Source organism: Hermetia illucens, chromosome 4 (genome assembly GCF_905115235.1).
Source record: "Hermetia illucens chromosome 4, iHerIll2.2.curated.20191125, whole genome shotgun sequence".
NCBI lineage: Eukaryota > Metazoa > Arthropoda > Insecta > Diptera > Stratiomyidae > Hermetia > Hermetia illucens.
In genome coordinates, this window is record NC_051852.1 from 56046563 (window position 1) to 56059936 (window position 13374).

General features: G+C 34.9%; 1 protein-coding gene across 14 annotated transcripts in view; it reads right to left on the reverse strand.

Annotated features, from left to right (window-relative positions):
* LOC119653500 (homeotic protein female sterile-like) overlaps positions 1 to 13374 on the reverse strand; it is a 47616-nt gene that overhangs the window by 11591 nt on the left and 22651 nt on the right. For all 14 annotated transcript variants that reach the window (XM_038058140.1, XM_038058137.1, XM_038058150.1 and 11 more), the window contains 3 exons: positions 12454 to 12573; positions 7897 to 8019; positions 2831 to 2889 (listed from right to left, as the gene is read on the reverse strand). In XM_038058140.1, coding sequence (XP_037914068.1) covers positions 2831 to 2889; positions 7897 to 8019; positions 12454 to 12573 — 302 coding nt within the window. The remainder of the gene's footprint in view (positions 1 to 2830; positions 2890 to 7896; positions 8020 to 12453; positions 12574 to 13374) is intronic.

Here is a 13374-nt window from a genome sequence, read left to right on the forward strand (position 1 = left end):
GACGATTGGCAACGAGGCATTATCTGTCTCATACATAAAAAGGGAGATATCACACAGTGCAGCAATTATAGAGGTATTACTTTGCTGAGTACCATCTATAAGATATTCTCCACTATCTTGCTAGGCCGGATAGCCCCATACGCCCAGAACATCATTGGCCCATACCAAAGAGGCTTCACTCCAGGCAAATCAGCAACAGATCAGATTTTCTCTCTGCGGCAGGCGATGGAAAAACTGTTGGAATATGGGCAACAGTTGCACCATCTGTTCATCGACTTTAAAGCCGCCTATGATAGCATAGCCAGGGTAAAACTGTACACGGCCATGAGAGAATTCGTTATCCCGACGAAATTAATAAGACTGACTAGGCTGATCCTGACCAATCTGCGAGGCCAGATAAAAGCAGCAGGATCACTCTCAAGACCATTCGACATCAACAACGGTCTACGACAAGGGGATGCGCTATCATGCGTCCTCTTTAACCTGGCCCTCGAGAAAGTGATCCGTGATGCTGAGGTGAATGCAAGAGGTACGATCCTCTTCAAGTCCACCCAACTACTGGCCTATGCTGACGATATCGACATCATGGGAAGAACCACCCGAGACGTGCAAACTGCCTTCATCCAGATCGAGCACGCGGCGCAAGATCTTGGGCTGCACATCAATGAAGGCAAGACAAAATATATGGTGGCAACGTCAGCACCGAAGACGAATCAACCAACAACATCAAACCGCACTGGTCAAACACAAACACGAAGAAGAATAAGGATAGGAGAATACAACTTTGAGACCGTTGACAATTTCTCCTATCTAGGGTCGAAAATCACAACCGATAACAACTACGATGATGAAATCCGCGCACGGTTGTTGTCTGCCAACAGAGCCTATTTCAGCTTACAAAGACTGTTCCGCTCGAAACGTCTCACCATAGGGTCAAAGCTCTTACTGTACAAGACTATGATCTTGCCAGTCCTCATGTATTCCTCGGAAACTTGGGTTCTTAGCAAGAAAAATTGCGAACTCTTGGCCGCGTTCGAGCGAAGAATCCTCCGAAGAATTTTTGGCCCCCTACATGAGGATGGACGATTCCGTAGCCTACACAATGACGAAATCTATGAGCGATACCATGACCGTCCGGTTGTGGAAAAAATCCGGCTCAATAGGTTACGGTGGGCAGGTCACTTAATCCGTATGGATGAAGATGATCCCACCCGGAAAGTCTATAAGGGCAATATCTATGGTAGGAAAAGAAGACGAGGCAGACCCTGCCTAAGATGGAGCGATGGCGTGGGCCAGGACGCCAGACAGCTTTTAGGGATATCGAATTGGTGGACCTCGGCGCAAAACCGGGATGTCTGGAGTTCCTTATTAAGGCAGGCCTAGACCGGATACCGGTTGTTGCGCCGTTGATGATGATGATAATTTCTCCTATCTAGGGTCGAAAATCACAACCGATAACGGCTACGATGATGAAATCCGCGCACGGTTGTTGTCAGCCAACAGAGCCTATTTCAGCTTACAAAAACTGTTCCGCTCGAAACGTCTCACCATAGGGTCAAAGCTCTTACTGTACAAGACAATGATCTTGCCAGTCCTCATGTATTCCTCGGAGACTTGCTTGAGAGAGACTTGAGTTAGCAAGAAGAATTGCGAACTATTGGCCGCGTTCGAGAGAAGAATTCTCCGAAGAATTTTTGGCCCCGTACACGAGGATGGACGATTCCGTAGCCTACACAATGACGAAATCTATGAGCGATACCATGACCGTCCGGTTGTGGAAAAAATCCGGCTCAATAGGTTACGGTGGGCAGGTCACTTAATCCATATAGATGAGGATGATCCCACCCGGAGAGTCTATAAGAGCAATATCTATGGTAGAAACAGAAGACGAGGCATAACCTGCCTAAGATGAAGCGATGGCGTAGGCCAGGACGCCAGACAGCTTCTGGAGATATCGAATTGGTGGACCTCGGCGCAAAACCGAGATGTCTGGAGTTCCTTATTAAGGCAGGTCTACACCGGATACCGGTTGTTGCGCCGTTGATGATGATGATGATGATCAATACTTTTATTATATTTAGGGACGCTTAGCGAGATACTGGCATTACATGTATAATGCTTTAGAGTGTAGTATACTCACATGGTAAAGAATGACCTCACTCTATTCAAGCATGAAGTTCGCATTCCCAAGGTTTCCACCAATTGCAATAAGGATTTGTTTAAATAAATAAGGAGTAGGAAAAAGTAGCTGCTTCCCATATGACATATGTCAAAAAATTTACTTTAAATGCCTTTTGATGCGGTGAACTCACACGAATATGGTAATTTTAATCTAATACAACTTTCTTAATAATAGTAAAGTTTCCACGAATTATCCGCTGTCATTTTATACTCCTGTGGGGTGGGTTTTCGTAATTTGTTCAGATATCGGAGTGGTACATATTTTAAGGCCCGGATATTGGATGGTTTCTGAAAATGAATCTTGCCGCACATTAAGTTTGTACTTTATCAATCGAAATGTTTCATTTGAAGCTTTATGCGGATACATTTCGGAAAATGTGTTACATCCAGGCTCTTTAAAGTCTACAAAACTTCATGGGGATTATTGTATGCGTGGAACTTCACAGTTTCCACATGTTCGCTCAAACGAAAAAAAAACTCCGAAAAAAGTGTGTATAGCATACAAACGATTCTAATTTTTAAGAAATTGTTCGGAGCAATCCACTTTGCCTCGATATCATGATTGCATATTCTATCATTCATACTTTTACAAATTAGACACCTTCACACACATCATCCTATATTATGAACATTTAAAAACTATACTCACGGAACTTGATGGTGAACTGGAATCTTTCAATTTTTTCTTTCTGGGTGGTCGACCGACACCTAAGCAAAAAAACAGAAGGCAACGAATTAGATTTTTTCCAATCAAGAGACAATAATGTAGGAGAATAAATACCTTCCAACAAATTCATTCATTGTAATTGCACTTTTCATAAATAACTAGCCCGTAAGAGTACTCACTTCTGAGTCTTTAGCACGTGAAGCATTTCTGTATTTAGGGGAGCACGTCGTCTAGAATAGCACTTAATAATTAAAGGTATTGCAACCAATTTCATTAAAATCCTAGAGACAAGCTTTCCGCAGCCTTAAAATCTTCTACTTATAGAATGCCAAGTAACGCGTTGGAGGGGACAGAGAATAATGAATATGAAAAGTAATGATTTTACCATAAATGTAATATCTTTTTTATTAGCTTTCCATAAGTTTTGTCTTGTTCTAGAGAATTTAATTATGCTTAAACTAAAATTATTTTATTTTCTTTTCTATCAATATTACGACTCTATAATTAAATACAAGTAGAAACTGAAAAAAATACTTTATAATAATGTTAAATTATACATTTTGTAATTTTCCTTTTGGATATTTATTCAAACTAAACATCTAAATTGGTTCTTACCAGCTAATAGAAAACATACATCCTTCGCATGTAATTAGTAAATTTGCTTTTTCAACTTTCTTCTTTCATTATAATCGTAATTTTAAAAAAATGTACGGCAATTAGAATTTACACGACGCCAAATATTTCAGCTGTTCCTTTTTTTAATATAAATAATGGAAAATTAATCTGATAGATTCTTTAGCTATTTATTCTCTTCTTATAACGTGTTATAACATTCATGTAAACATGAATTTTCTTCTCGGTTATGCACTTCTCCATCTTTGGAAAATACGTAAAAAGATAGGCAGGAAATTTGTTTACATACTATCATACTTTGTCTCTGTTTAATATATTTCTTCTGTCCACATAAAAAAAGCAACCATGAGCAAAGGTTGCAATTAGCATAATTTATTTAATCGATGCATTTGTAGCACAAACTCAAGCTAGTGGAGGAGATCGCTCTGCAGTTTTAGTTTCAGAATATCTTTCATGTTTTTGTGCTTATTTAAACAAGTTATGGTTTATTTACAAATGATCTTTAATTGTACTTTAACCAAATTAGGCCCAGACATACGCACTCATATGCTGTAGAATTGATTGCTTGTGTCACATAAATATTACAAATGAAAGCCTTTTTAATAATGCAACTGTATCTACTAAAATAGTTTAGCCATCAAACAAACATTAAGTACAATAATTAGCTTGCACTTGTTTCTCCGGGCTCGTTACTTTCTAATAAATTCAAGAAACCTTCATTTTAATTATTAATCAAATTAAAAGGAAATACCAGCCTGATCATTATTTACTCGTATACCTTCCGAAAGTTACATAAAGTTTTAGTTTTCCAAGATCTTTCAGTACAAAATTAATTGAAAATTTACCAACTGTTTCATATACTAAACCATGAAATTCCATTGTAAAGCCAAATTAAGTAAGCACTCAGTCCAGAGAACTTATGCTGAATTTAGATAGAAAAAAACCAAGATGCAAGAGTTCAAATAAATCAGAAACGAAAATTAGCAAATACAAAATAATAGAGGCAACTGTTAGGTGCCAAGATTCGATAGGCCAATGTAATTAATTACCAGTTGATTTGCCATCTCAGTAGACGTTTAGTGTGAAGTTATAGCTAGAGTGTTGATGATATAAACAGTCAATTGTTTTAAAATTTCTTCCAATAGTTAACGTGCAAACAATGTGTAAAGGGGAAAGCCGACAGCCGAAAACATATTACATGTCCATCTATATTCTCACTTACTTCACCATGTTCTTAGCTTAGTCATCTAATCTTTTCAAATCTATTGCACTGAAAATGTGATAGTTTCATTTAATATTTTCAATCGCTTTACTATCAACGGTTATCGTATTCATCTTTCTCTCGCTAAGAATAAAAATGCGGACATATTCACTCCAGTTCAAAAAGCCTTATACGTTTTCTTGTTAAAACTCGTATTACTTTTAATCACATAATATTTCGTACCAATTTTATTATATGTCTTACTCGAATTTCACTAATTCACTAGTTGTCATCATATTATACATAAACAACGCCGAATTTCATAGCTTTTCAAAAATTATCAAAACCAATTTATACCACTTTTAATTTATTAAAGGAAAAGCACTTTTAAAATATTTAGTAAAATTCCGACATTACTTTTATATATTTTACACATTGTCTGCAAGTGTGTATTAATTTAATTGAAGACTTCAAATTCCTGCACTTTTATCAAATGCACCAACTGCAAAGACTGTAAATATACAATGCCTGATCGATCATGAGGAGGAACGAGAACGACAGAAAGTGCACCTTTCTTCGTGAACAGACGATTTACTCATAGTAAAAGTTTTATAATGGGATGTGATAGTGATATTTTGGAAATTATCTTCTATAAACTACATTCTAACACATTTACAATGTTTTCGCTTTGCGAATGAAAAACCAACATAATTACCCGCTTCATTTGCCGAAATTCCAGTAAATAATTTAGATAGGTGATAATGAAAGAAGAAATGTTTACAAGCTGTTGTCTTTATAATAAAATAGGTAAAAAACTTATGGAAATGTAATACGAACATTCTGACTTTAATTGACCTTTCATATTCTATTTCGTTTTCTAAGGAGATTGCTTGATTCGTTACATATTGTTCAGATCGGTTGCTGCAATTAGTCAACTAACAAGAATTCTTTTCTGGAATACAAATCAAATATATGAAATATCCGCGCTATATTCATCTTCGTCACTCTTCAAATATTTTATCGATTCGATTGGCTGCCCCAATACACAATTGCTTCACGATATACCTTTACATCAACAGTTTAACACTTCGAGACACAAGAAAGGATTCGAAATTAAGTTAGTTTATTGTAATTGATTTATTAGGTTGAGTAGTGTGACTATGCTATTCAATGAGATTTAAGTCAAGTCCCTAATTGTAACTCGTTACTAGCTGTATAAATCGCTTTACAAATAAAATTTGTTGAAAAGTCATACCAAATAACAAAAATTTGTTATTTTTTATATTTAAATACTGAAGATACAACTTAAGGCTAATTTCCACTCGCTATATGTAAAATCCAGTCTGAATGTACAACTTGGTGTTCGCGTTACAAGAATGGCTATTTTATATTCGAAACTGAAATTAATTCAGCATATTCTATTATACGTTTACGACAATTCTTACTCAATTGGCATTATTGACAGAAAACATTCACTACATAAGATCCAAATGTCATGGAGTAGTGATACTATTTGGAAGCTCGACATATAATCGTCCATTGGAGAGTTTTGAAATTTCGTAAGGCCAAATACACACCAACATATTATTAATCCCCCCAAATTAGTGGGACGGCAATCGATCTGTAGTTCAAATTCAGTGAGCCAAATTAAAATGAAATTGCGAATAAGAACTTATGCATCCTGAATATGGGATTCGTTCTTGTTTCAGTAGTGCAGTTGATTTCACAACGAGGAAAACGATGGATGTGCATTTCCAGCTAATGCAAGTTGTGAACAGATGCTAGTAATGCGAATTCGGCTCATAAACTTACCTGCAATTAAAGCCACCTCCATAGCAGAAGTAAGCCAAACACGTCCATGAAATGGATCGCACCAATCATAAGGGAGGTTCAAAATTTATGAACATATCTTTTCAGACAAAGCGTGTATAACTTAGAATTACATACTTTGAAATACTTTGTGAAAGTTAGAGTATAGGTCTTGTCACAAAACATTATAACTCCAGGCGTTCTTACAACTCAGTGTTTGCAACGAAAATATGGTAGGACCATTTGCATTTCGCTCTCGCTATACTCGTGCTTTATCATTACCCATAAAACATTTAGCATAGAATCGTGCTTACTTCTGCTATAAGTCTTGGTTGGAATATAATTTATGGAAAACTCCTACATAAACTGATTCTGAAATTAGTATTCCCTTTTAGGTAATTACGCTGGAAAACCAGGCTTTCTCAAAATTTCGAATATACATATATTATGTAGAAAATGCTGCTTTCGAGGGAACGAGTTTAGGAACATTATATCCAACGAACGATTTTCTTTTTTAAACATCAACTTGGCTAATAGTATAGCTTCGAGCACTAACGAAGTATTAATTCGATCATTTAGTTGACTGGACTAAACAATACTTTTCACGAGCATCAGTAAGATGAATTTTATTGAATGGACGTGTATAATAAATAAGTCATTTTCTTAAAAATGTTGAAAAGCCCTATTTAAAAAAAAAATATAAAATAAAAAACTACTACCTACTAATCGACTTTATATACATTCGTTAACGAATTCTCATCCAATACGAAATTCCAATATTTTCATAGTCAATAGCCAGATCCTTTCATAAAAGATCGTGACGCACTTTAAACTTACGAAAACTAATAATAAAAATGTTTAAAATCGAAGGAAATGCTTCAAAAAATAAAAAATAAAAACAGACAAAATTTTCCTTTTTTCTAGCGCATTTTACGAGTAGATGACGACACATTTACGTTATCGCGTAAGAAAAACAATCGAACTAATAATATTAGTAACAAAAAATGACTACAAGATTAATCATTAAAATATGAAAATATAAAAATCAATATCTTATATTGTCTGCTATAGAACTAACTCATTTTCTCATAATAATGTACGACCTTAACTAGTTCGGATGGAAGGAAAAAGTCGAAAATTTTCTCAGATGTAGAAGTGAAAACAAACAAAAATTAAAACGAAATGTTTCTGCTCATATCGTTATCTTAACAATGACAATAGGTTTCTCCACGCTATCTGATTCTCATATTCCATCACTATTGACTTCTATTATTTTTCTTGTTTTTTTTTCAATTCTTATAATGATTTTTGTTTGTTTTATGAACTGATTTGATTTTTTGTTTCTCATTAACTTAATAGTAATAAATTTATTTAAAACAATGTACTATGTATTTGTTGTCCTAACCTGCTTCACTATCACTTGAATCACTAGAGCTGCTGTCACTTGAACTAGATGATGATGAATCGCTAGAGCTAGAACTTGATGACAAGCGACCAGAAGGTACTACGTCTACTTTTGCTGCTTCATCTGAAAGAAAGGATAATTTCGTTTTCGACTATTAGATTCTCTAATATTTTTTATTGACAAAAAAGTAAATATAAAAACAAACACAAGTTAGATAGCTTCTAGGAATGGCACGAAAATATTTAATGGATTAATGCCCTGAACATTTGTCTACTATAGTAGTCAAAATTCATTTTAGAGACAAGCTAATTAGGAGACACCAACAAGATGTCACTACAAGAATCCTAAGCACAGGTAAAACCTAGTAGATATTAACTTCAGTAAAATGAAGTTGCCGACATCAGGGAAAGAGATAAAAAAAAGTGTAAGGAAACAGATAATCGAGAATTTTCATAATTTCTTACAAATTCATAAACAAGCTGCCACTTTTTCACTTACAAAATTTATTTGAAATATAGTGTAATTGAAGAGTAAAAATGCTCTTTTCTTTAGGATACTTATTATAAAGTCCCCTTTCACATTTTCTAAGGTTTTGTTGATTTAAATCTTTAGTAAAATCGATTCAATGTCTACCTATCACACAAGATTTACGCCGAAACGGCTGGAACTATCGTCACGAAGTTTGGTGAGAATATGTAGTCTATGAAACTGTTCGTATGTAACGAGTACCACCATTTTGCGTTAGGTTTAAGGACGTAACGGGATGTAACATTTTGTTTTAAGGATATGATCATGTGAGGTATTAAATGACGGATACGGAATGTTCCACGAAGACTGCCGGGGTGTAGGTTATTTGCTCGAAAATCGGTAAAAAATGTTCAATTGAAAAAAATCGCAGATAATATTTTCCGCTGAATCCTAATTTAATTTGTTTGGATTCAGTGGAAAGGCGGGGGTGAGGCGCAGATCGGGTAAACGCTTTTCGGAGAACTATTAAGCCAGGAAGCCAGCCCAATGATTATAGAATGATCTATTTACCATGATGTTGAACAATTAGCACTGATAGAAGGATCGATTAACGAAAATGGTTACAAAACCATTCTAGAGGATCATCTAATTCCATCAAAAGAAGGGCTCTATTCTCCTTCGTTTCAAACTGGTTAGTGCTTTAAATTTGTTATAACTTATTAGGTAATTAAAATGAATGCAATTTAATATTTCTTTTGACTTTTGCAAGTGAAGGAATATTTAGCAGAGGTCGGCGTTTCTACATTAAACTGTGACATGAGTTAGACAAAGTGATCGAAGATGTACGGTATAATAAAAATATTGTTGTTTTTGTTCAGTCGAAACATTGCCGCTCCTGATATCAACCGAACTGAAAATGATTGAGAGTGTTTAAAACAAAAAGTTTATGAGAGGCAAACGCCTAACATGAAATTTTTGACCCAATATCCGCGAAGTATGTCTGGTTGGTAGTGCATTGAAACTTGTGTCCAGACTATTCCGCACAGAATTAAAAGCATAATTTGAACCAAAGGTGGATGGACAAAATATTAATTACTTTTAGATAAAAGTAAGTATATTTCACCAATTTTGTTAAATTCATTAGCTTTCAAAAAGGTTAATTTTGAAGTAAAATTTATTTTATTTCACAGTTGAAAAGATATATCACTTTCAAAAAAAAATGTAGTGTCGATAATTCCATGGCACTACACTGTAGATACAATAAAATAAATAATGACTATGAATGCAAAATATGAAGAGCCCCATTTATCCAATAATTGATGCCTTTTAAAAAATGTCCACTCTGTTAAGAGAACGTTCCTCACATAAAATCTTAATACTCGAAGTGCCCAGCTTCCTATATTCCAACTTGTTCTTTTTTGTTGCAATGAACCTTAACAGATGCATGCATTATCGACATATCAACCTAAACAAACGCACCCTTGCTTCATTCGCGTTCGCAGGTATTGTTTTTACATATATGATTTTAGTATAATGTGACATTAAAATATTCAATTTGTTTGTTTTCTTAGTATTTATCGAATGGCTCATGAAATTGCGACATTTTATCATGGGCAAAAAAAAAGATGTCTTTCACTTCGGAAGAAAGCAGTAACAAAAAATTGATTAATATCAAAAAGTGTTGTAATCGTATATTATTCCGTACATAGAACCCTCTTGAAGCTAGTGTATTCCGACTAAAGAGTCAAATTTCAAACCTGGGTTAGGGGTTTAGAAAACTTGCTGCTGAAAAAATAATAAAAACTCACTGGGAAAATGCCAATATAAACGTTTATGAGCACCCAATACGAAGAAAATTATATGATTTGGATTTTAAAACTCACCGACCCGCCAGGAAGCCCAAATTAACAGCTGCGGCCGAAATGGGCGAACCAATGGTCTGATAAAAGTACGAACTTCTGGAAATCGGTAGTTTCCCATTAAATTTATTGTAGACAATCAGCATCTTATATTTTAATAAAAACAAATATATCTCAACGCTTCGGCGATAAATGCAAGTTTGGGAGCCTCACCGTCGAAGTGAGAAATTTTATCCCGACTACGTTATACAGACCGCGAAACACCTCACGAGAATAATGGTTTGATCTGCTCTCAATAGTGTTTTGCAGGAAGAAAATGACCCTTCGTTGCATTGGCCAGCTAATAGCTCTGACATGAACCCAACCGAAAACGATTGGGAATTAATGAAGAGGGAAATTGTTAAAGATGGCATCACAACCAAAGCGCAAAGATAAGAGACAGCACACTGTTCAATCGACAGCATGCCGCGGCGAATTAGACCTCTTATAGCAGGAAAAGTGGCACAACAAAATATTGGATATTTACATCAGTTTATTATGATTTGCTTATTTAAAGAAATGCAACTTTCTACTTATGAGAAAACCATAATGAATTACTGTATATATTAAATTTATTATCATTAAATATTCGGAGACAACTTTGGTAGCGTTGAATCACACAAAATTTGTAATTGGTACATCTAATAATTTGGCCAATATCATTTTCTATATATCCCAGGAACACTTGTTCAACGAGCTTGCTCTAATCAAAGTTTGCGATTTTTCTTCCGATGGCGCATGAGAAAGATTTCTTGGAATTAATACTGTTTTTGCAATTTGGCACATAACTTTAATGGCGGCTACGTAATGTGCGTATTTTTACCAATTTCAATTCACTTTCTATATTGGATAATTTACGAGCTCGGCTCTCTCCTGAGTGTTTCTAGAAATTTTTCAATTTATTCTAATTCATAGATTTTCAAAAAGTTGCAAAATCTCAATTTTACTGTGATTAATTCTTAGTGGCAGGCCTAACGAACAAGTATACGCATTTGATGTCAGAGATCACCGCAGTTAATGTGGCCTTGAACAATTGTAAAACGTTGAAAAGAGTCGAAGTGGACTTATGCCACGCCAAGAAATAAAGGTTCTTGACGGACGGAAATCAAAACGTTAGTTGAAATCATGAGAACTTCTAACACGCTTATCGACGACTATACCATCATTATAGGACAATTTCAGTGTCAATACCAGACTTGTCATTTTATAGCGAGAACAGCCGCAGGCTGAATTTATTTATCTTCATCTGAAATGTCTAGAAACCCCCACTTATTCCAAAGTTTGATCAAAACCGTAATATTACTGATAAAGTAACAGTAACACAAAATTCTCTTTTCCGTATAAAATTACTGCAACTCAAAATAATAAATATCAATATCACACTAAAATAAGGAGTTTGACATTCTAAATATACATACCCATTATGGGCTACGTACAAATGTGGTAGTTCTGCACTCAAAAAAATATATTTACATAAGATTCGAACTTAACCTTTCATATCTGAAGCGCGGAGCAACCAGTTTCCAACTTGTTTTTCAGATTTTTAGGTTGGGTAGTTTTTGCGAACCTTTTTCACACTCGCACGCACTCCCTCCTTTATAACCAATATCAAAAACAAGACCCATTTCGGAAAGTAATAATGAAAACCCCATGTGACAATATTTAGTGACAAGATTTAAAAACCCTCTTTTGTATGTATAGCGACCTCCAACCCTTAAGCACAACATAGAACAAAGTAGTTCTCTGCATACTTGGCGGTTCACAATTCGAACCTTTCTTCTGTGGTTCTTATCTAATAAATTTGTGTATATATATTCTGGAATGCAGTTGCTGAAATATTTTCCGATAAAACATACATTCTGAATGGTCCCGCGAGCGAAACAAGAATAAGCAAGTAAAACAGAAAATATGAGATTTTGACGGTGCAAATAGGGAGGATGAATTGAAAGCTCATGTATTCGATGTTCCGGAGAGTATCGTAATATAATATAATGGAATGGTATGAATTCTAAGATTACATTGTGCGCCATTTGGATGCCTAACAAAGCTAGCGAGAGCAACCAATGCTATATAATGCAACAAATTTTTGCAAACACAAGAAAATTCCTATTTTATTTCCAAATCTACAGGTCGTGTCTCCTGCAACCGCGCGATTATTTCGATTAGCCATAAATAATTAATTCGTACAAACCTTTCTTGGCCGCCTTTTTCGCTGTGCCTAGCTGACCAGTTACGTCCTGCAGCCGTTTTTCCAGTTCTTGTTTTTTCTCAGCCATTTGTTCATCTTTCGACTTTCCTGATGGTTTTTTGTCTATAATGAAATAAATCGGAAAGCCGAAACTGCTGTGAGCATTCTGTTCAATTTTAAATATTTCATTGTGTACAATTTTACAAGATTAATGTATATTATCAGAGAGAAACGCACACACCGCTGTATTCGTATTTGGGAAAATATTTGTTGTCCGTTAAATAATATAGTGTAAAGAAGGAAATAAAGGGTAAAGAGTGGAAAATGAATAATAATGAGTATGAATATTTAGAATATATTGCATGCATCTTATATGAACCAATCTATGATGTAACCACAAAATGAACACGGCAAATGCAGCCTGACAATTGCGAACCAATCCTTTTAAGTAGCAACTTATTATATGAGCATAATTTTAATCGGGTGATTAAATAGCAGTAAATGCGTAAACTTCATATATGAATAAATTTTCGTGTAACAGACAATCTCCAATATTCTATTCATCACAGAAATTAATTATCCGAGTTACTTTCAATTTCAATAGTGACACATTTTGAAGAAGCGAGAAAATATGCCCCGATCTTGTAACTAACTTCAGTACCGTTTAGAACAATCGATTATGCAAGTACAATAATTAGTTAAAAAACAATTGCTTTTGAATTACGGATCCGGGAATCAGCTCATATTGGAAACAACATGCCACTTTATGACTCGGTGAGAACTTTATTTGCAAGTCAATTATGAAATGAGTCTTACCTACCTCCGTTAGTCGTAGAAAATAAAGTTAGTTTAAGGCAATCAGTAAGCAATTTTTAGGAAAATTTTAAAAATAACTGCATCCACCTTATGAAATATTTTCAAAAA